This window comes from Hibiscus syriacus, unplaced genomic scaffold, assembly GCF_006381635.1.
Source record: "Hibiscus syriacus cultivar Baekdansim isolate YM2019G1 unplaced genomic scaffold, ASM638163v2 tig00110020_pilon, whole genome shotgun sequence".
Lineage (NCBI taxonomy): Eukaryota > Viridiplantae > Streptophyta > Magnoliopsida > Malvales > Malvaceae > Hibiscus > Hibiscus syriacus.
In genome coordinates, this window is record NW_024062568.1 from 1025912 (window position 1) to 1050313 (window position 24402).

The 24402-nt window shown below is 33.7% G+C and overlaps 2 protein-coding genes across 3 annotated transcripts; both read right to left on the minus strand.

The window, feature by feature from the left end:
- Nucleotides 1–1673: 1673 nt before the first annotated feature.
- Nucleotides 1674–4350, minus strand: LOC120213132 (E3 ubiquitin-protein ligase SINAT2-like). Of its 2 annotated transcripts, none has more exons than XM_039211286.1 (5): nt 4136–4350; nt 3490–3715; nt 2430–2816; nt 1897–2240; nt 1674–1858 (listed from the first exon to the last, which is right to left on the minus strand). In XM_039211286.1, the coding sequence occupies exons 2-4, from the start codon at nt 3709–3711 to the stop codon at nt 1920–1922; spliced, it is 930 nt and encodes a 309-aa protein (XP_039067217.1). In that variant the 5' UTR covers nt 3712–3715; nt 4136–4350; the 3' UTR covers nt 1674–1858; nt 1897–1919. The 2 variants fall into 2 exon arrangements, with proteins under 2 accessions (XP_039067217.1, XP_039067216.1); XM_039211285.1 differs by having other exon boundaries at nt 3490–3808; nt 4136–4349.
- A 13003-nt stretch (nt 4351–17353) lies between these two features.
- Nucleotides 17354–20242, minus strand: LOC120213131 (wall-associated receptor kinase-like 22). Its single transcript, XM_039211284.1, has 3 exons — nt 19452–20242; nt 18804–18914; nt 17354–18585 (listed from the first exon to the last, which is right to left on the minus strand). Exons 1-3 carry the CDS (start codon nt 20221–20223, stop codon nt 17384–17386), a joined length of 2085 nt encoding a protein of 694 aa, XP_039067215.1. The 5' UTR covers nt 20224–20242; the 3' UTR covers nt 17354–17383.
- Between the last annotated feature and the right edge of the window lie 4160 nt (nt 20243–24402).

Consider the following 24402-nt stretch of genomic DNA (forward strand, 5'->3'; position numbering starts at 1 on the left):
TTTGATATTATTCCTTAAAAATGAAAACCAGCCTGGAGCCCACAAAGAGGGGTTTGAGCTGAAATAAAGCAAGCAATGTAGGCCATTGATGGACTAATGGTAGAATAGCCCACAACTAACCGGACAGTCTAACAATTAGTCGAACAGATTTAATTGCTAAGCAGTTAACATAACTGGGAATCCCGGGAGAACACCTCCAAGAATAGAATCTCAAACGCCTTTTACCTCTTACAAAACCACGACTTCTTAATAAGTTCTCTCACATGTTCATATGATCGGTTAGAACCGAATTAATTGATAATTAATCATATTTATTAGTTCTATCAATTTATGAATAATTATTATGATCTTTCATCTAACATTAACACTAAGGGTTTTGGTTTACAGAATGTAAGATTATCGACGAGATTAGGAATACCGGCGGGAATAAGATTACTGGGAATGTTGTATTTTGTGTTTAGTTCGTTTAGCATGAATGTAAGATTACATTGTTTGGTTAAATGAATAGAAGATTATTGGAATGTATATTTTTACCAAATTGTCCTTATTATATATTTGTTTTTTTAACAAATTGAATTCTACTATAATTAATTTATATATTTTCTTTAAAAATTTAAATTCATAAATTTTATATAATTTTTTTACAAAATTGAAAAGATAAATAGGTTTAATGAAATGGTAAAATTTTATTTTAACCCATGAACTTCATATAAAATTTTAATTATGAATTTTTTTAAAAATCTAAAATAGTTTAAAGATAAATTTGTAATTTAACCTTCGTAGAATTTTTTTTATTCAACGACAGAAGAATGATATTTTTGAAGAAAAAAATTAAGGGCATTTTAGTCTAAAACGTCGGGAATGTAATAATACCTTAGGAAGGGGATAATCACATTTCCGATAATATACCCCCAAAATATCACTGTTGGGAATAACTTATTACCGGGGGGCTGAGAATGTTTGCTAACCAAACGAGAGAATGATATTTCATTCTCCCGGTAATGTTAGATACCCTGAACCAAATGCCCCTAAGATCACTATAAATACTTTTAGTTAAAACTAAAAGTGAGATTTGGAACCACACTAATCACTTCATCCTCCTCTCCCACATGGAGACTGAGGATCATAACATTGGCCAATCGTCATCTAACTACTGATTACGATTCCTTACCTAAATTAAAAGGAGTAAATAGTCTACAATTATCACAAAACCTTTTTTCTCATCAACAACATTAAATTGTTTAAATAAAATAAAAGATTTGAATCTTAATATTGTGAATGGAGAAAATTGATTGGGGATCATTCCACAATTTACAATACCCAATTAAAATTAACCGGTCAATAGATTGAATATTGATAATTATACCAAAAGATTAAACCAATTTCCAATGGACACAAAAATATCATATTGATTCAAAATTACAAGTGCACAACAAGAAAATAATATTCTTATATATGGGGGTTGATTATTTTTAAACACTTTGTATAAACATAAAATTATAAAATTATGTAAAATTAATATAATTTGACAGTAATATAAGTAAATCTATAAATTATTTGTATAAATACTGTTTATAAAATTCTTATGAGAACTTATTACTTGATGTTAAAGTTAACCAGGTATAAATTCAATCAAGAAAAAATCATTTGAAAAACAAATATTATTCTAAAGATGATTTTTAAGTTCAATATTTTTATAGAATTTTTTCTTCTATAATTATGTTCCATTGTATCTCTCAGTTTCTGCAAATTCGTATTCCGCTTAAATATCATAAATAAACCCCATAGTTTCCCTCACAATGTGATATCTTTATCTACAAAATTTACAGAAAAATATACCACAAACATATATATATATATATATATATATATATATATATATATATATATATATATCGGCTTTCAATTCTGGACTTGTCTCATTGTTCTTTCCAAATACGGCCAGCCACTTTCAGCTTCAGTTCCTGTCTGTCACCACCTGAGAAGAAGAGTGCCAGTTTCCGTTTAATGATAAGTCCGTCTTGACTATCACGAACTTTCCGGTGACTATCACGAATGCTTCTAGGCACCCCTTGCCACATAAGCTTTCTGCCACTCCCGCCAACTTCCAGACTATAACTAAATTGTCTTGCCTCGTCTTCATCGCCCATGAACCGCAGGAATGCCATGTAAACCGGTGCCATTCCTATGTGGAAAGCCTCAAAGTGCAAACAAAATTGTCGTCCAAAACAATTGAAAACCTGCACCAGATCCACATAAAAGGATCAAACCAAATAAACTGCATTGATACATACTATACCACTCACTTTGAAAACATATATGGACTCTGGCCACATTACATCAAAGAATTCATTCAATTAATCAGCAGAAGATGTAATAAGGAATGTTGCAAGTTTGTGTAATGTCACAGATAGGACAAGAGATCTCACAGTTAACATCCACGTGGCATTTTCTACTTCGTGGGGGTTGGATTTGACGTATCGGTGGTTGAAAGTACATCCGTCATGCATGTCGACCTTGTGATCATTATTGAGATGTATGACTATGAAAGGAATATCACCAGTGATAGAGCATTCAGCTCCAGCATACGGGCAATTATACGGACGATACCTGCAGTTTTTTTCGTGCTTGAGCTTGCTGTAGTATGGGAAAATATCATGACAACCCAGAATCTGGTATCCGCAGGGAAGTTCCAGTGACTCGGCTACTTTCTCCAGAGCCAAACACCTTATATTTCCCAGCTCATTTCGGCAAGTTGGGCAACAGTTGTGAACTCTAGTCTTGCATTTCGAGCAAACGGTGTGACCATTGGGACACTAACATAGAAGATACCAAAACTGTCAATAGAATATTGTTTAAGTATAAAGTTGATGTAATGATTGTGATGCATTGATGTGATCAAGGAGATGCAAATGTATAACTTCTAAACACACTTTTAATCTTGCTGCCCAGTTTACATGCTACTTGGACTTTAATAGTCGAGTGTGAACGTCGGATGCAGCTATGTATCCAACTTTATTGAAGTTTATCCATATATTTGAACAGTCCTTGGAAGGTTTATATCCCCACACACATGTCCGAATATTCGTCAAACACGAGTGTTAAACATGGTTACTTTTAAGGAAAATGAAAATTCAGAACAGAGTTTTAGGCATCCAGATAGTTCGGTTAAGAAGTAGCATAATCACAACATATCCACAACCAAATAGAAGTAAAAATATTAGCACCTTCTCAAATACTTCCATGAAGTGAGATTAAAATCCCAGTGTCTTCTGCATAAAAGATTTTCGGAGAAAAAGTCTCCAGCCTTGTGCATAGATGCGATGTTAATCTCTTCAATCTTGATTGATCAACACAAATATAGATTGTTTCACTTTGCATTAAACATGATACCGAATACGAATGCATACCAATTTGACCATGAAACAATTATAAATTTCAATATTGCATTTCCAAATACTTTATTCTTGGCATGTAACGTGAATCTACCTGGTAAATTGGAGGATACATAAAATTTACGCAAACGGGACACTCGAGTAGTTCATGGACATCGTTGATCGATGACGATCCCAGTTTTCCACATAAACCAGTTGCAGCTTTTCTTAAAGGGGAACCTCTTAAATCCGCACTCGAAGTCACCATATCGTAATCGGCAAACGTGAGACGGGACTCGATCATCTCTTTGCAGATTCCACCACCACCAGGAGCCATAATTCTAGCATTGAACGTTAATGCCAGCAAAGAGCAAAACACTCGTTTTTAGATCTCGTATAGCAGCAACCACGCACAGGGGACGAATAACTTAAAACTAGCAACCAAAAATGGAAAGAAACAAAAAAAAACTGAAATAACCCAAAAATGGAAAATTTACTAGCAGATCAAACATTCGATATACATGGAAGAATTTCCCCCTTTCATTTTCTTCCAGGCAATTTCCTATTCTAAGCTACCAATAAATGAAAATTGAATCAAACCCCAAGAAAAACCACCAAATGAAACAAAACGCAGATCAAATATGCAACCAAAAATCAAAAACTGAAGATCAATCGATAATTAAAGAAAAACCCAATCAAGAAGAACAACACCCAAAGGAAAATCGAAGCTCAATAGCACAAATCCATCAATAAATCCTTACCAAGATGGAAGATTTTATCAGGCCAAAACCCAGATTGCAATTACATATGAAATTTGGAATATTGGATTAAATCCAACTTTTTTTGGAAGTCCCCCACTGCAATAATTGAATCAGATTGCAGACAAGGGATAAAGGGAAAGGGAGTGATGGGGTAAACGCGAGGAGAAAGGCCTGAAAAGCTTCATAACAAAAGAGTCAAATTTTGAGAGATTTGGATTCTACATCAAAGTATATACACCTTGAAATTGGACAATATTGTAATAAGTTGTCCCAATTATGAGTTGGCTGATAATAATGACATTATCCTCTCCCTTTTTTTTCTTCTTCTGATGAGATATGAGATGAAGAGATTGTCCACTTGTTCTGTAATAAGACAAGAAAATGTGTTAATTGAGGATTTGAGCAATTTTGAGATCAATTAGTGTCTCACATTTTTATTATTTTTAATTGAATCAGTTTTCAAATTTTTAATTGTTTTTTTATTTTCATTTTAATAAAAAATATTAAATTTCGGAAAAAAATATTAACTTTAAATTTTAAAAATATTTTTAATCTAATTTGAAGAGTAATCTTTGTTTGAAATATTATTCTTATACCATAAGCTTTCGATTAAATCATAATGTGAATTCAAATTTATTGAGTGATCTCGATGATAAAAAATAATAATATTATCCTTAAAAGACTTAAGTTTAAACAATTGTATGTATATGTAGGATATGTGTTCACTACCAATAGACACTAAGAAATTTTTTGAATAGATACAATTGTGTAATCACGTCAAAATATTAAAAATAACATAATTTAAATTCTTACTCGTTATTAGATCAACGATACATATTTTAAAAATATTTTAATTTTAAGACTGTTTAAATAAGGGAATCTAATAATTTTAATTTTATTAAGAATTTTAAAATTTTCAAAATCTATAAAGAATTTTGATAAATAAAAACATATCATATTTGTTATATAAGAAGAAGAGAGGGATTTATTTAGAATCAAACCTAAAATTTAATGCGAGTCAAACTAAAGTAACAAAATATTATTTTTAAAAAATAATTATCAATCATTTGATATTAAACGTATTATCTCTGACATTGCTATGATGGATCGGTCACTGGATTCGTGCATCTATTAGTAATACTTGATCAAAACAAATTTTTATATCCAGAACTTGAGATATTCAAATATTTTTAAAATTAAATATTTTATTTGAATATTTTCTAATATTATTTAAAGTTTTGAAATTGAGACGTCATGCATGGAGCCAACTAACTGTGCCTAGAAAGGCAAGCAAGCCTTATCTTATATATTATATAATATTTAAATATTTGAACGAGACTTGTCCGTTTAACTCAGTTGGTAGAGCGCAAGGCTCTTAATCTTGTGGTCGTGACATCGAGTTCCATTGAGGGCAATTCATAAAGGAGGTTTTTCACGGAAGCTACTCTCAACCTGGCGTTGAGGGCAGCCTACTACCCTACCTCTTCCTTACTCCATTATATATGGGAATAGAGTCATCTAATTTTTTTTAATATTTGAACGAATAATTATTACCGACAATATTTAAATATTATATGCAATTTTATATTGTAATCGAAATAGTAGGTTGTACTGATATACAAATTAATATATCTTAAAAATGGATTAAATTATGTTTAATAAAAGAGATAATAATAATAATAATAAACTGATAGAAAGTAGTATATCTTTTTGCAATATTAATTTTTAGGGTAGTTATACCTAAGAAGCATCGACCAAGACCATTTAATTCTAGGTTGGTCCAACGCCTGTATGTTCTTTTGTATTTAAATCATAGAGAAAATCCTTTAAATGTTTATCAAGTTTTATAGTTTTCAGGTTTTTATTTTATTTTATAAATATTTATATCAGATGCATTATATACATAAATATAATATTTTATTTTATTATTATCATAGATGAAAAATTAATTATTATTATCAACGGTGGATATTTTGATTTTTGAAATATATATATATAATATTTTGAATATACTATCACGTGTGTGTATATATATATATATATATAATTATTTTAAAGTTGAATAACAGATTTTTAAATAAAGTGTATGAGTAGGCAACAACTTCTTATCAGTCATTTAACAGGTTGTGTACCTCTGATATATAGCTGACCAATTGATTAGAGAGAAAAATAAACTGTCCAACTGAATTCTATCTTTCAAATCACAATCCAGTTAATTTTCTTGCAGATAATCATGCAAATAACTGAGGTTTCCCTAACAGATTCTTTAATGAAGATGTTGATGTTCTTCATCGTTCAAGCACTGGTTTATCTCATCTTGTCTAACTCATCCCACGTTTTCTCCGAAAACAAGATGAGATCTTCGTCGAGCTTCAAATCTGCTCGTTCGTTAAGCTTTCTCAGGATTCTGGATTCCATCTCGGAGTTGCCCCAAGGTTTCAAGCTACCGTCACCGTCTTCGAGGAGCTTAAGATCAACAATTGAAGAATTGCCTGAAGGATATAGAACCTACTGAATTGTAGAGTTGTGGTAAGAAATAAGATCAAATATTTCAGTTAGTTGTAGTTTATGTCAAACTATATTTTGATTCTTTGATATTGAAAAGAGAAAATCGCCTCAGTGACCAAAAATGCCTTATAATATACGATTTTAACCAACTTTTTTTGGATTTGCCAAAATGACCAACAAAATCGCAACGCGAAATAAAAATCGCAACGCGATCCCCAGAATCGCAAATCAGTTTCCAAAATCGCAACGCGATTCTTAAAAATCGCAATGCGATAGTACAAATTCGCATTGCGATTTTCCAAAATCGCAACGCGAATATGAAAATCGCAACGCGAACACATAAATCGCAACGCGTATCCGTAAATCGCAACGTGTATCCGTAAATCGCAACGCGTATGGGTAAATCGCAATGCGTATCCGTATATCGCAACGCGTATCCGTAAATCGCAACGAGAATCCGTAAATCACAACGAGAATCTGTAAATCGCAACGATAATCCGTAAATCGCAACGAGAATCTGTAAATCACAACACTGAAATTTTGGGTATATAACACTGAAATCATAAACTAAATCCCTAAATCGCAACTCATTCCATCTCCATCTATCACTCTCTCCGGCGACATCCGTTCCTATATCCAACGACATCCTTCCCAATCCGGCAACAGGTTTTAGTTTCGCAGCTCGTCTGTTTAGTAAATTAATTTACAACCATGAAATCATCTAATGTTGATCATGTTTGGATAGATTTGTGTTTTGGAGGGTCATGGGATAATGTTCATGGTGTTTTACAATATATGCCTTTACCCATGAATCTTCAACTAAAATTGTCTTTACAAAAGTTAACTTATGAAACTCTAATGCTACGTGTTTCAAATAAATTGAATTTAGAGCCCCTAAGTGGATTTAGGCTATCTTATCAGAGAAATGGTAAAGTTTATTTGTTAACCGACAATGAAGATGTTGAACGATTCATTGCTTACATTAGTGTTTCACAAGATGATGTTACATTGTATGTTGTTGAACCTAGAAGTAGTATTGTTGGGTCAGTAGCGGTAGTAATCAACTAAGTTTTTCTCAAAACCCACAACCTTTCTCTAATCCAAATCCCAATCAACTTTCAGCACCAAATTCCGGTTTTCGTATTGACCAGTTAGACGATGATGAGCCAACAAAAAATTGTGAGTACTAGTCAGTATTCGAAATTTGGTCTTGGTCAATATCCGGACTTTGATATTGGTCAATACACGGATTTTGATGATGTTTCAGAAGAAGAAACAGACCCTGCGTGTAATGATTTTGATATTGGTCAATACCCGAATTTTGATGATGAAACAGCCGTTGCCGAAGAATGTATTGTTGATGATAATGAGGAGGAAGTTACGACTGTGAATGAACATGTTGAACATCCATTCTGTAATTCATATAATCCTGAAGAAGAAAAAGAAGAAGAAAAAGTCCCCGAAGAAAAGAAAATGCCACGGGCGTATAACTGGAATATGCCAGAATTACTTCAGATACCGGAAGAAGAGTTGATAAAGAAAGCAGTTGATTGTTACACAAAAGTTATTCGTATCAAGAAAGATGATTGTTTTGATACAAAGGAAGACTTGAAGATAGCTTTGTATACGAAATGTGTGGAAGATGGCTATCAACTAAAAGTTAACAAATCAAGCAAAGATCGTTTTGAAACAAGGTGTATGATTGACAAAAACTGTACGTGGCGTATGATTGCAAAGAGAATAAAAGATTGCAAAATGTTTCAAGTTAGGACTTTTATTGATAAACATACATGTTCAAGAACCCAAGTTTTCCTCACCATAGACAGGCAAACAAAAGGTGTTGGGTGGTTTCTGGCTGAGTTAATGTTTTTGAATGGCAGGGTATATCGGGGACATGAAATTATGACTGACATGAATGCTCGGTTCAAGATTAGTATATCATATTCTCAAGCTTGGAGAGCCAAATGTTATGCCTTGGAATTGTTGAGGGTGTTTCCCAGATGCTTTTCATGGACTTTGTGGTGTTCATTTGTATAGAAATCTAAAATCAAGGTCTGCTGGTATAAAAAAGCACAAATGGACATACTGGAAGGCTGTAAAAGCTTATCGGGAAGTGGATTTCAATAAGCATATAAATTGTTTAAGACGTGTTTTGCCTCAGTGTGCTCAAACAGTAGAAGATGTCGGGTTTGAAAGATGGTCAAGAGTACATCAACTTGGAGCAAGATATGGTTTCACGACGTCTAATAGTGCAGAATCAATCAACGCTCTAAGTCGTCATTCCCGGAAATTACCCATTACTATGTTAATGGAGTTTTTCGAGCCTCTATTCAACAGTGGTACTACAAGAAAAGAAACCATGCAGGTATTATTTCTTTGAATTCGTAACTTATCATATTTATATATTTACTAAGTATTGTTTATTTAAATTTACAGGAACATTGGAACATCGTGTTACACCATGGACTGAAAAAAGATAACGAAACGTGTTGTGAAGTCAACGTCATGGAGAGTTGAACCATGTTCAAACACTTTGTTTCAAGTACTGGATAATAACTTAAATGGGCTAGTCGATCTAAATGCAAAGACGTGTAGTTGTATGAAATGGAAAACATCTGGTTATCCGTGTGGCCATGTTATAAAAGTTGCTCTTCATTTAAACCAAGATGATTCAAGCGCATACGCTATGGATTGCTACACTACAGAAGTTTATCGACAGACTTATGCCGAGATTGTCTACCCTATTCCACATCCTTCTGAGTGGGACATACCAGATGACTTACAAACAGTTTTGCCACCAGCCATGGACAGAAGGCTACCTGGCCGACCAAAAAGTCACGATCGTATACCGTCTAAGGGTGAAGAGAAGAAGAGATCGACATGTAGTCGGTGCAAGGAAAGTGGTCATACAAGGTTGACATGTGGATCACCAGTGCCATCAAAATCATCTTTTCCTCTACCAAAATATGGATCCTCATCAAAATCCAAAGCTCATATGGTGTCAAGCAAAAGGCAATCATCTTTAAAATCCCAATCACAATTGGCTTCACCTTTTAGGACTGTTAACTTAGGTGATTTTTAAATGCAAACGTTGTATTATGTGGATTTTATGTGTGAACTTTTAACATTTTCAGTTGAATTAATGACTCAGGCCAACCATTTTTGACTTAACCAACTCTTGTTATTCAGTTGTTATCACTATTAGACATGCATTTGACTATCGCAACACGGAAATTACAATCGCAACGAGAGAATCGCAATGCGAAATGAAAATCCCAACATGAAAATCGCAATGCAGAAATGAAAATCGCAACGAGAGAATCGCAATGCGAAATGAAAATCGCAATGCGAAATGAAAATCGCAACGAGAGAATCGCAATGCGAAATTAAAATCGCATTGCGATTCTCTCGTTGCGATTTTTATTTCCGCATTGCGATTTTCATTTCGCATTGCGATTCTCTCGTTGCGATTTTCATTTCGCATTGCGATTTTCATTTCGCATTGCGATAGTCATTTTTGCCTTCAACATAATGCAGATTGAAATCAACAAAATCAACCATTACATTTCAATCAATTAAACAAGCACAAATAAGAATTATGTTCGCATCAATTACACAAATCAACTTTTCAAATCATCTTTTACAAATCAATTAAACAATCAAAAAATAAGCAATAATTCTTATTTCCGATCATCTACTATTGAATCAACTTTTACAAATCAATTAAACAATAAAAACAATCAATTAACTATTGAATCAACTTTTGCAGCCATACATCATTTTCACGCAGTTCACTTCTGAGATTAACCTGCAGAAACCAAACATTTGCTCAAACAACACTTTCTACACATCTAAAACCTACAAACAGCAAATTATTGAATTCTAGGTACTTAACCAAACATTTTCAAACCAAAGTATATAAACTTACCAATTGTTTATGGACATTTTTATAACGCGGATGCAGGTAGGCAGCGTCTCGTATATATCGATTTAGCCATATAATGCCGAAACCACAAGCCTACTGCAGCTCTATCTCTATCGGTGGGAGGTAGATACTTGATGCTTCCCGTCGTCAAACGCTCCAACGCCAAGCATACGAGAGGACCACAATCTCCTCTGGCTCCGCTCGTTTGTTGTGGCGCGGTCTCGTCTCTAATAACTGTAATATTGAGCTTCTTTGGCTTCTTGTTTCCAGAACGAGTCCAATAATTGATCGCATCCAAGAATTTAGCCAAATGAGAGCTCCATCCCTTAATAACATCTCTTAAATCAGCCAATGATATGTAATTTATCATGCTGTCATACACTATGTCTTAAGGGATGGGAGCTGAAGCTCGACGAGAATCCAATGTTTACGTTCCAAAACAGGGATAAACACCTGCAATCATAAGTAATAATTCATTCATTTGCGCACTTATTTCATAAAACCTTTAAACTCAATCTAAATAAATACTAACCTTATCGACCTCCCACCATGCAGGATAAAGTTTAGCTTGTCCATTGCCCAAATCAAATGATTCATCTCGTGCATTCTTCAAGTGAACGGCGTTAAAAGACGTCGGCATAATTGTATATCGTATATTTTTTTTTCTTAAGTTTTCTTATTATTAGAAGACGTGTCACCCACGCATCGATATGCTGTTTTACAAAAAAAGACATATATTAGTGACTTACATAAATTTAAAAAAAAAAATTAATCAAATTGAAATATAAGAAAAATATAAGACTTACCCCCCATCGAAATAGCCATTGTCTTCGACCCCTAATAATACGCCCCACCAAGACCGATCAAGCAACAAATAGATATCATCGGTGAGCTTGCATATGTCAGTGAAACACCCCTGGCTCCGCTCATGTAGATAAAAATCAACAGCGGTCTTAGCCCAAAGGGTGTTATCCAGAATTGTGTCCGGTAGTTGTTCCCTCTCCTCTTCAGATACCGGTATGGTACTGGCCGGTAACTCGTACGAGAGCCAACTTGAATCCATCATGTCCGGCATGTCAGAGGGTTTCTCAAGAAGCCTACATATGACGCCATGTGAATCGGGCTCTTGAATGGTGGGAGGGACCTCTTCAATGATGACAGTGGCCTCTTGAACGGTGGGAGGGGACTCGAGGAATGATAGGGGGGCCTCTTCAACGATAGGAGTGGACTCTTGAGGGATGACAGGCGAGTCGGGCTTCTTCTTGCGGTGTCTTCGCACTATTGGGGTGTACGGAGACTTAATAGCACGTGCACGCTGTCTGATGCGTGAACTCCGTCGTGCAAGCATAACCCAACATAAAGCATCCACTCTATCGGGCCGCTAAATAATTAAATACAAAAATCAGTAAATAAACAGACATGATATTTAAACAGTGAAAACAAAGACAAATATGTTTCAAACTTGCATTGTATTCACCCAAGTCATTATTCTATCATAGTTCACAAAATGCATCAGATAACAAAGAAAAATGTTTCAAACTAATACCCTGAAGTTAGTATTTGTCTTTGTTTTGTCTATTGGTTGAAGTAATGCAATCCATTCAAGTTTCAATTTGCAGAAGAAGAAATAGTTTACTTTCGCAACACGAAACTTAAAATCGCAACGCGAAATGATAATCGCAACGAGAAACCAAAATCGCAACGCGAAACCAAAATCGCAACGCGAAATGAAAATCGCAACGACAGAATCGCAATGCGAAATGAAAATCGCAACGAAAGAATCGCAACGCGAAATGAAAATCGCAATGCGATTTTGGTTTCGCGTTGCGATCTTGTCGTTGCGATTTTGGTTTCGCGTTGCGATTCTGTCGTTGCGATTTTCATTTCGCGTTGCGATTTTGGTTTCGCGTTGCGATTTTAAGTTTCGTGTTGCGAAAGTAAACTATTTCTTCTTCTGCAAATTGAAACTTGAATGGATTGCATTACTTCAACCAAAAGACAAAACAAAGACAAATACTATTTCACAGTGTTAAAGAATACACAGTTTAGCAGAATTGGCAGCAACCGAACAAATTTACTTTCAACCAAAAGACAAAACAAAGACAAATACTATTTCACAGTGTTAAAGAATACACAGTTTAGCAGAATTAGCAGCAACCGAACAAATTTACTTTCAACCAAAAGACAAAACAAAGACAAATACTATTTCACAGTGTTAAAGAATACACAGTTTAGCAGAATTGGCAGCAATCGAACAAATTTACTTTCAACCAAAAGACAAAACAAAGACAAATACTATTTCACAGTGTTAAAGAATACACAGTTTAGCAGAATTGGCAGCAACCGAACAAATTTACTTTCAACCAAAAGACAAAACAAAGACAAATACTATTTCACAGTGTTAAAGAATACACAGTTTAGCAGAATTGGCAGCAACCGAACAATTTACTTTCAACCAAAAGACAAAACAAAGACAAATACTATTTCACAGTGTTAAAGAATACACAGTTTAGCAGAATTGGCAGCAACCGAACAAATTTACTTTCAACCAAAAGACAAAACAAAGACAAATACTATTTCACAGTGTTAAAGAATACACAGTTTAGCAGAATTGGCAGCAACCGAATAAATTTACTAAGCAATCTAAGTGAAATGGCTAATCTAAGTGAAATTACGAGTAAATTTATCATTAAGTTAAATATGGAAAATCTTAAACTTACCTCGTTGCGTAGAGTATGAACCTCATTCTGCAACGATACTATCATCTCACGTAGAGCGGCAACCTCACCACGTAAAGTTGACACCTCCACACGCCATGCATCATCGTTATCGCGTAGAGTACCGATCTCCTCACGCAAGGCATTGACCTCATCACGTAACTCTCTTGACTCATCCCGTGGAGGTGGAGGTGGAGAACAGGGAGATAGGAGTCGTGGCATCTTTGCCGGTCGCCTATCATGAGGTGATGGTGGAGAAGAGGCTCGATGATGTGACGGGATAGGTGATGGCTCTCGTTCTAGAGGTGTATAGTCGGGTCGATCGGGTGATGGCTCTAGGTGAGGTGATGGCTCTCGAATTGGAGGAAGTGGATGCTGCTCATCATCCGTGCCATCAAAAAAACTCTGACTAGCTTGCCAGCAATCAGTAGCAAGCTCTTCCTCCGTGGGTGTCAGTATTTGTAATGGAATGTTGGCCTCCTAAAATATAAAAACTCAAACAAAGTTAAATGTCTACTATTAATAACGTGTTTATATATTATATGAAAGTATTTGTGTTAACTTACATTATTTATTGTCGCATATGGTATTAAGTCTTCCCAATCCAACAGAGTTTTCCTCTTCCAGGAAATAGCCCTGGGAATATCATTTGACGTTTTTATTGCATATGTACGCATGCTGGGGAAAGCCTCGAATATCCAAATCTACAAACAATATAATAACAAAATTAGTAATTGTTAAATAATTAATTATAATTTTAGAAACATTATATAGAAATTCTTACCTTAAAGGCCCAAACAAAGCCTGACAAAGTGTATTTCGACCCATCGCCACGCAAACTTTTGCGGTCATCAAAGGCAGTAGACAACTTAGTCAGGTAGCTTTCCATATATACGAACCCACGGAAACAGATTCCATGCATTCAGGTCCTCTACCAATATTATTAGCTCCCGAGGAATAGGTTGTCTGGCCTCTCTGCCTAAAAAGCCGGCATACACAAGTAGTAGAAGGCATACTCGGACAACATCGACGTCATCCATCCGAGTGAAACCAGCTTTCTTATTAAACAATTTCTTCAGGTCGTCGACGTGTAGGTTCGGCTTCTCCATTGACTCATCCGGAAAAACCCGGGATAACCATGATGGGCGGGCGATATGACGAGTGTACCGGCCTACATCATCGTGTCCGAATCGTAGACCAGTGATTAAGCAGAACTCCTTCCGCCCAAAACAAGTATACGCTGGTGGAAAATGAAACCATATCTCTTCCTCACCACGTTGTATACTGTCGGGTAGATTTGATGTCATGGTCTGAAGCCACAAATGGGTCAAATTAGCATCTCCACCCGGATGCTGTACTCTCAGCCATGGCCCGAAGCAGGTTTCCTCAAACAATTGTCTTTGAGCAGGTGAAAGCTTCGAAGCAATTGTAGTGGCTAGGCTAACTTTATTCCTTAATGTCAATGAAGCCGAAAAAAATTTCTACAAAAACAATAAACATACCAAGTTAGATATACCAAAAACTACACTGTGAAGATATACCAAAAACAATAAACATAAAAAGTAGTAGTTTATTCTTGAAACTAAAATTTGCAACACTGTTTGTCTTTTGGTTGAAATGAAAATCGCAACGAGAGAATGACTGTCGCAACGAGAGAAATGAAAATCGCAACGAGAGAATCGCAACGCGAAATGAAAATCGCAATGCGATTTTGGTTTCGCGTTGCGATTCTCTCGTTGCGATTTTCATTTCGCGTTGCGATTCTCTCGTTGCGATTTTCATTTCTCTCGTTGCGACAGTCATTCTCTCGTTGCGATTTTCATTTATCTTGTTGCGACTCTTCTGCAAATTGAAACTTGAATGGATTGCATTACTTCAACCAAAAGACAGAACAAAGACAAAGACAAATACTAACTTGAAAATCGCAACGAGAGAATAGCAACGCGAAATGAAAATCGCAACGACAGAATCGTAACGCGAAATGAAATCTAAGTGAAATGGTTAATCTATTATGAAATGACCAGTAAACTTATCATCAGTTTCAATATGAAAAACCTACAATAATGCAAACATTTCAAAATAAAAATAATTAAAAAAACTAACCCTCGGAGGTTGATTTTCCATTTCTGAATATTGTGAGGGATTTCTGACCGTGAATGGTTGTGAGGGATTTCGCCGGAGATGGGGACGGAAATCTTCGGAGATGGGGACAGATTTCTTCGCCGTAGAGAGTGAGAGATGGAGATGGGACTGAGTTGTGATTTTAGGTTTTAGGTTATGAGTTGCGATTACGGGATTTTGTCTTAATATTCGTTTTTGTAATTTGAAAATAAAATACGCGTAGCGATTATAATGGCGCTTTAAATATCGCGTTGCGATTTACGGATACGCGTTGCGATTTTATGTATTATCGTTGCGATTTACGGATACGCGTTGCGATATACGGATACGCATTGCGATTTACCCATACGCGTTGCGATTTACGGATACACGTTGCGATTTACGGATACGCGTTGCGATTTATGTGTTCGCGTTGCGATTTTCATATTCGCGTTGCGATTTTGGAAAATCGCAATGCGAATTTGTACTATCGCATTGCGATTTTCAAGAATCGCGTTGCGATTTTGGAAACTGATTTGCGATTCTGGGGATCGCGTTACGATTTTTATTTCGCGTTGCGATTTTGTTGGTCATTTTGGCAAATCCAAAAAAAGTTGGTTAAAATCGTATATTATAAGGCATTTTTGGTCACTGAGGCGATTTTCTCTATTGAAAATGTGTAATGTGATGTACTTTGTATAATTCTTTGATGAATACAAAGTACACTCTTTCCCCAAAAAAAAAAGGTGTAGTTTGAAAGAAATTTGAAATTCTTTGTCCTGATTGTGGAGAATTAATAGTTAGCCAATTACTTTGATTCTTGATTTCTATAATTACATGGTTCAACTTTTATTTTATTTTATTTATAGTTTTGGTATAATGTTTATGCTATCCAAATCCCTCTCCACTTATAAATTAAAAATGACTGATTATTTAAATATATTGGATCCACATTCACCTATAAAATTCACCAATGGCAATGTCAATTAAACTAAACTAAACTCAATCAATCACTCCTCTCTTCTTTAAAAAAGACCTGGAAAGATTAAAAAATCAATCTAAAATTAACAAGTACGAGTGTGAAATATTTTTAAATTATTTAGATTATATTTATTTTTAAATGGTACATTACAATTTATTCCCATATTTATATTATATGGAATCAGTGCATTTAAAAACGTTCCGGTTAAAGTCAACAAAAAATCAACACTAATCAAAGTCAAATATAAAATGGTCAACTCGAATCAGATCGGCTCAATTTGGATTAGACTAGTCTGGTTTGTTTCGGTTTCGGTTCTGGCAATGATTCTGTGCCCTAGTAGAATAGACTCAGCCAGCAAGTTGGGCCAAGCAAGCAGGCCCAACATGCAACCTGGTTCATGGCCTGGCTAAAACGGGCACGGGTACAGGTGTAGACACGGGCATGAGTTTTCAAACGGTGACAGAAAACCATATGTAGAGGCGGCGCGTGAAAATAAATAATTTATTTTCATACGTAAATAGATTATACTTATAATACTTTAAACACGACTTAATATCTGTGACGAATTTATAAGTGACACGTTCAATGATGAAAGAGCGACTCAATTCTAAAATTTTTCAATAACTTTTCCTCGATCAGGTAGGTTTAAATATAATATTTATTTCATAGAAAATACCTTAAATAAATTTAACAGGTAAGTTTAAATATAATATTAATTTCATCGAAAAATACCTCAAATAGATTTAACATGGGACTTTCTGACTCCTCGTCGTGTTTTTTCTTCGTTTTTGTTTTTATATAATAATTTTCATGTTGTGGTTTTACAATTTAATGGAAGTGCAGGTTTGGGCAGGAGATGAAGACTATTGGGTAGGGATTCTGGGTCCAGTTTGGGCTGGTTTGGGTTGAATTAATTTTTTTTTACAAGTTTTAAAACTTTTGAAACCATTAAACAAGAAGAATAATATAATATACCTGATAAAATTATAAATAATCTGAAAAATTAGTTTATTTTGCTAGGAAGGAAATGCCTCTAATTTTCTGGAAAATGTATTTCCAGAATCAAAAGTTGAACCTGTTGAAAAATAAGTTGAATCACGAGAGCTACTAACTAAATCCATTTTCAAACACTCCATCTCTTCCTGGCGGTGTTGCTCGAAATTTGAACCCTTTTGCATCGAAAGAATCTGCTCCAGCTGAATGCTTACTTCTTTCATTGTCGGTCGTATCCTCCTATTCAAGCTCAAGCACTGGTACGATAGTTTAGCCAGCATCATTACAGCTTCCGGTTTTGCGTCACTCATAACCCGAGCATTGACAATGTTGAACACTCGGTTCTCTTCCATTGAATCGATGAAGTACGAGGCTAAACCTCGACGATTCTCATCCCTTTCGAAAGAAACTGGCTTTTCACCTGTTAGTAACTCGACGAGCACGACTCCGAAACTATAGACATCACTTTTCTCCGTGAATTGACTCGATTGAAAGTACTTGGGATCTAAGTACCCGAATGTCCCTTGCACATTCGTAGTCAAGTGAGTTTGATCATTGGGAATCAATCTCGATATCCCGAAATCCGAGACCTTCGCCTTAAATTTTTCATCCAACAAGATGTTAGTCGACTTGATATCCCGATGATAAATTGGAACAGAGGCCGACGAGTGCAAATACGATAGAGCTTCGGCACTTTCTTTGGCAATTCTCAACCGTGTCTCCCACGACATCACGAATTCCTCACTTTGGTCATGTAGGTACTGGAAAATTGTTCCATTGGGGATAAATTCATAAACCAGCAATGGAACTTGAGTCTCTAGACAACATCCTAATAGCTTAACCACATGCCTATGGTTAATTTGAGAAAGAATGACGACTTCATTGATAAACTCTTCAACATTCTCCGCAACCATTTCGGTCGATCTTTTAACGGCGACGATTCTTCCATCGGTGAGCATTCCCTTGTATACGGTGCCTTGGCCACCTTGGCCGAGCACTCGATTCTTGTTGAAATTATCAGTGGCTTTATCCAACTCCTTGGAAGTAAATATCTTGGTGTTCTCTAAACTACCTTCTGTTGCAAACATTTGTTGTTGTAATAATAACCCACCATTGCGTTTAAAAAACTTATTTTTCAACCTGATTTTCCTTCTTTTTTTTAGAAATTTGTATATCCACCACCCACCCATGAATAAGCATAATGATCCCAAGCCAACACCCATTCCTGAGAAGAAGAAAAATACTTCGATAATTAAGTATACCATCATCTATCTATCGATGTATAATTTTGAACCTCTTGAAATTTTATAATTTCGTACTCCTGAAATTTTAATATAACTTTAAATATGTACCCTTAATATAAAATTATACGTTCTGTTCCTAGATCTAATGTGAAAATTAAGTGAAATTATGGCCTAGAGAGATATTCTGGGAGATAATTACCTAATGGAATGATCCAAGTTTTTCTTCGTTCACATTCGTAAGAGCCAGGCCTATTCATACACTTCACATCCCCACAAGGGTTTGGAAACTCCTCCTTGCATTCATCAATATCTGAATAATTTCATTCAAACAAGTTAAGAAGCAATCAAAACAAAATTGATTTCAGTAAGTAATTAAATTATGAATTTTATTTTAAATAATCCTCAAACTTTTGAATATATTAATTTCATCTCTATATTATGATCTTCATTTTAAATTGGTTCCCAAACTTTTGAACATATTAATTTCATCCCAAACTATAGGTATATGTTAATCACATTCATTGTTAATAAAATCATTAAGTTATATTAGTATATGTTCGAAAAAACTAAAATTTTCATGGTTGAAACTAATTACATATTTGGATGAATTTAGGAATAAAATTGGAAGATTCAAAATTTTGAGCCAATTTAGAAATAGGGTCATAGTTTGAGTATAAAAATTAGAATATTCAAAACTTTGAGAATTAATTTAGAATGAGAGTCATAATTTAAGAATGATTGAAATATTAAAAAATTTAAGGATTAATTTGAGATGAGAGTCATAATTTGATAACATATGATGAATTAACTAAAAAATTAGAATGGAAAGATGAGTGATTTATTTTACCTTCGCATCCATTAGGAAGATATGCGTTCCCTCGATAACCCTTGTTACAATAACATCGAATTGATTTGTTGAGATAAGGCTCTTCAGTAATCAAACCATACTGCCGACAACTATATTCTTTTCCGGTTTTGCTCAACACGAAATCCTCTTCGGGTATTGCCCAATCAAGAACGGTGCCAACTGATCTATTACCCGAATTCGAGTCCCTCCAATTTTGTTCTACCAAGTAAGCCGAGTTGCACCCATCCGATCTGCTACCGAACGTCGCATTAAACGACTTGAGATACGATGTCATCACGGTCTCACAGCACGTACCATCGTAGCAAGTGTTGCTAAGATTACGACCGAAGACCGCACCACCGGTACACGATACAATCTTGTTCCGGAACTCTGAAAAGAAGTAAGGGCTGTCATTTAAGTTTACCCCATGGCTCGCTTCCCTGCCCGAACAGTTCACCGAAACTGCCGGAGCCTTCACACGGTGGTATTCGAGATCCGAATCGTAATCAGACGATCTCAACGAGAAATTCAGGACCTCCATGTTTATTCTCTTGAGTAGGACTGTGGGAGTTGTTGTTGAGGTTTCATTGCAAGAGACCTCGAACCATGAATTCAAGGAACAATTTGATCCGAACCCAAAAGGGTAGGGAACTGTAACATTCCCACAGCTTTGTTTACAACCGGACAAGGCACTGGAATTTGCTGATGATGATGCTGGATTTGTGATTAGCAGAAGTAAGAAAGTCAAACATAACGCGTATCGCACAATCATTTTTTTTCTTCTCTTTCTCTGGTTGTTGACAGATTGGAAAGTAGCGAAGGTAACAGCAAAAAAAGGAATTTTATAAGGAAAACGAAAGAGAAACCAAGTGTGTTTCTTTGAACAGGCTGACCGCCTAACAAGTTAAAACACGATTATTCACCCAACTATTACTTTTTTCTATTTTAGTCACTAAATTGTTTTTTCAAAATCATACCTAATTAATGTTTTGGTTCCATTAAAAAAATTAATGGTAATGTTTACATATTACCATAAGGTATGCTATGTCATTATTGAAAAAATTTAAAAAAATAGTCACGTCAATAATTTTGTTTATTTTTAACGGTATATGACCAAAACCAAATCAAAATATAACATTATGTATAATTTTTTAAAAAAGGTAAACTACTCAAATGACCACTTAATTATAGAGTTAGTGTCGATATGATCATCATACTTTCAATTTTAATAATATGACCGCATAACTATTTAAATGGTTTCAATATAACCACTTGCTACTACAAAACAAATAGTATAGCTAATGTGGACCTCTGGCTCACTGTTAAGCAATAACAACCACATTAGATACGCTGTTTGTTTTGTAACAGTAGGTGACTACATTGAAACCACTTAAATTGTTATGTGGTCATATTATCAAAATTTAAAGTATGATGATTATATCGGTACTAATTTCATAAATAAGTGATGGTCATTTAAAAAATAGTATGATGACCAAAACCTAACTAAAGCGATAATTGAGTGACTAAAATAAATAGTTTATTTTTTTATTTTTTTATTTTGGAATGTTTCACGTTGGAGACTTGTCTGTCTGTATTAAAAGCCACGTACGTGCAAGATTTATTGAAAATAAAAAAATAAAAATAAAAAAATAAAAGGATAATAAATAATACCGGTGGTCGGCAACCAACAATAAAATTAGTGCTACCGTCGATCAATAAAAATAAAAAGAAAAATAGATGAACAACTTATCAATGTGAGAAAAGTAGGAGAAAAAACTAGGAGAATTATTAAAAGTATAGTTGGGATAATATGAATTGCAACCTATACAATCAAGATGAAATTTTGGGAATGTAATATTGTGGGAGTAATATTTTGTTAGAATATTTATATTAGAACATGTTTTAAATAGAGAAATTAAATTAAACATTTTATTAAAAGTCTAATCCTAAAAATATATACTGCTAGAAAATTTCTAGAAGTAACTTAACAATTATCCTCTATAAGGGCTGAATCAAGATGAAAAAGAGAAATGGAGTCATAGTCGATTAAATAATTGTCGAAATCCTTTTTTTTATTAAAAAAAATATTTTATTATAAAATACTTGTATTTTAGTAAAATTAGAGTCACAACCGATTATTTTAGGCTTAGTATGATCTAACATCTATAAATTCACTCTTTTAAAAAATTATTTTGAATAATTCTCTTTGAAAATTATAATTTTGGAAATCTATAATAACAACTAGAATAAAATTAAATTCAATAGTCGATTACGTGTGTAGAAGGTTAAAGTACCATAACATCAATCAAAATTAATACATTTTTAGAAAATTATGTGATGTAATAACTTTTTGAAATTAAAAAATGTGAGTTAAATTTATTTGTATCCCTTAGTTATGAATGTAATTTTAAAAACATGTAGTCTTGTAATATTTGAAAAAGGCAAATTCAAGGGTTGAATTAGATAGCCGAGTGTGCTTAAAGTGTCAAAAAAACATATAAAGATTAAAGACATCATAAAAATTGTTCGAAATATAGGTTGTAAAATCATAACCACTACCCTCATTCAATCACTAAACATGTGTATGTTCCTCGTAACTTCACATCCACTTCTACGTTCAATAAAGAATTACTTTATACATATAGTAGAAGAACATATAATAAAAATTATCCTTGTACAAAGTAGAGAACCTACGATAAGAATTACAATCTAATATAGACTAAACCTAAAATATTTCCTACTATATAATCATTCTCAGAACCATAATAATAAATATATTTGTATTTAGGAAAAATAATAGTAAGATTTATTTAAAATGTAAAATCATTTCGATAATTCAATAAATGACCCCTCACTATACACGGTATCCCATCCGTATCCTATCCACTATAAATTAAACTAAAAGAACACAATAATTGAAGTTAGAAAACTGATATGTATTCAATCAACGAGTTGAATCAGTGATAAGATGTTTGATATTGTTTAAGTAAGATTTGAGTTTAAGGTTTTGTGTATGTAGAAAATCTCCGTTTAAATATTCATCTACTAAAACCTGGCGTGCAACACATGCCGATCTAGATTAATCAGGACAGATTCTTAGAACAGGGGAGGACAACTCGAAAAAAAGAAAGAAAAAAAACTGGTATATATTTTATATTATTTAAAAAAAAGCATGAAAGCTTTCTGACCCATCTTGCCGGTTTTTTTTTAAATTCGTTTTCGATTAATAAATGTAGGAAATTAATACCATACATTATTGATATTGTACTTGTTCTGAGAGGGGGAGTTTGTGTTTTTTTTTTGTTGATAAATTTTAAATTTAATTCTACTTAAAAAGAAAGAGAAGCTGACTATAAGAGAAAGAAGGGGAATGTTTTAATAGATTTAAAACACGTAATATAAGAAAATACAAAAAAATAAAAATAAATAATTTAACTAACTAATCAAATGTAATTACTCTTTTGTTAGATTTTTCAACTGCATGGGATCGGATTTTACCTATGTCAAAAGTCATAATAATATTAATAGATAAAAAAGGTACTGAAAATAAAGACAGAGCAGTAAATAAGACAGCAGCCTTCAACTAACTCGATCTTGGGACATGTCCTGTCTTTCATTGACTTCTTGTAAATATCAACAAAATAAACCTTTATCCAATTTCGTCAATAATTGGAATAGTGGCAAGAAATTATAAAAATTCGGTATTAACAATTTGGTCAATAATTTTCCAATCAAGTGGAGTCGTAAAACTCAATAGGATACGGGATATTATTCAACCAAAGAATGCAAGTAACCAAAAACAGAAAGGTAGAATGACCTTTTGATCTCCTAACTTTACAAATTTGATCATTTTAACCCTTTTTTTTCAACTTCTACTACCTCTCTTCTGACCCTTGAATATTTTTATTGATTATCATATAATATGATAATCAACAACAATTTTTATTGATCATGCTTTTAAATTGAAATTTCATTTCCCCGTACTCCGAACTCGGAATTAGGACAGTCTTGTGGTCGAATGAAGCTAAGAATGAATTGTATAGAAGAAAAGGTTTTTAAAATTGGAATTCCATTTCCCCATACTCGGAATTCCATGCACAAATATAATTAATTTTCTTTTTTGTATTTTAATAGTCTGTGATGATTATAAGGTAGTATATGTTTATATTATTTCTTAGTCATTGATAACATAAACACATCAGGCAAACATAATTGTTCGAACTTAAGATCTCTAAGAAAAACAACACTCCATTTAACTAATGAGATTGCTAAGTGGATTCTGAATTTTATATTTCTTATAATTTCCTATCATTATTCGTCAACCTTTCCAAATTGTTTTTCTTCTTCATCATTGAATTTACTAGTCTATCCAAAATTAAATAAATCTTTATCTTTGTTTTCTTCTTCATCATATATATATAATTTGCTAAAATTTCCCCTTCTTTTTCCTTTTCTGTTTCCTTTACAAAGTTGGTGAAATTTGTTTTTTCAATTTAATTTATGTTCTGCAAAATTTACTGTGAAATTGATAATTTGTTATGATTTAAATTGTATTATTTTGATTAATTATAGTACAAACTAACTTTAAGATATATCATGTCACAGTCAAGTGAGTTCTTAATCTTATCGACTCGAACTTATCAAACAATCTTAATGGTTAAAATATGTATTGTTCTTCTAGAGCCCTCAAGTTCAAGTAGTGATGTATGTTGGATATATACATTATCAATAACTAAAAATATTCTGAATAAATATTATCTTATAATCATTTTAAACTATTCAATAAAAATAAATCCTAACATCTCAAGGGTCATTAGAGGTTGTTATCTACAAGTAATTTTTTTGCCCATTTTCTAATTTTTAAGTTAAAAATAATAAGTTCGACGGCTAAATTATCTTTTAGATCTTTTATTAAAATATATTGTCCAAAACTAACAACCAATTGATCTAG

What these genes read in the sequence shown, in the direction of transcription:
- LOC120213132 (XM_039211286.1), bottom strand. Translation starts at nt 3,711, where the DNA reads ATGGCTCCTGGTGGTGGTGGAATCTGCAAAGAGATGATCGAGTCCCGT. An exon ending in TGTATCCTCCAATTTACCAG is followed by an intron (nt 2,817 to 3,489) that starts GTAGATTCACGT and finishes CTTCTATGTTAG; the next exon opens with TGTCCCAATGGTCACACCGT. An exon ending in ATGCCACGTGGATGTTAACT is followed by an intron (nt 2,241 to 2,429) that starts GTGAGATCTCTT and finishes GATCTGGTGCAG; the next exon opens with GTTTTCAATTGTTTTGGACG.
- LOC120213131 (XM_039211284.1), bottom strand. Translation starts at nt 20,223, where the DNA reads ATGATTGTGCGATACGCGTTATGTTTGACTTTCTTACTTCTGCTAATC. An exon ending in TCTTCCTAATGGATGCGAAG is followed by an intron (nt 18,915 to 19,451) that starts GTAAAATAAATC and finishes GAAATTATTCAG; the next exon opens with ATATTGATGAATGCAAGGAG. An exon ending in AACTTGGATCATTCCATTAG is followed by an intron (nt 18,586 to 18,803) that starts GTAATTATCTCC and finishes TCTTCTTCTCAG; the next exon opens with GAATGGGTGTTGGCTTGGGA.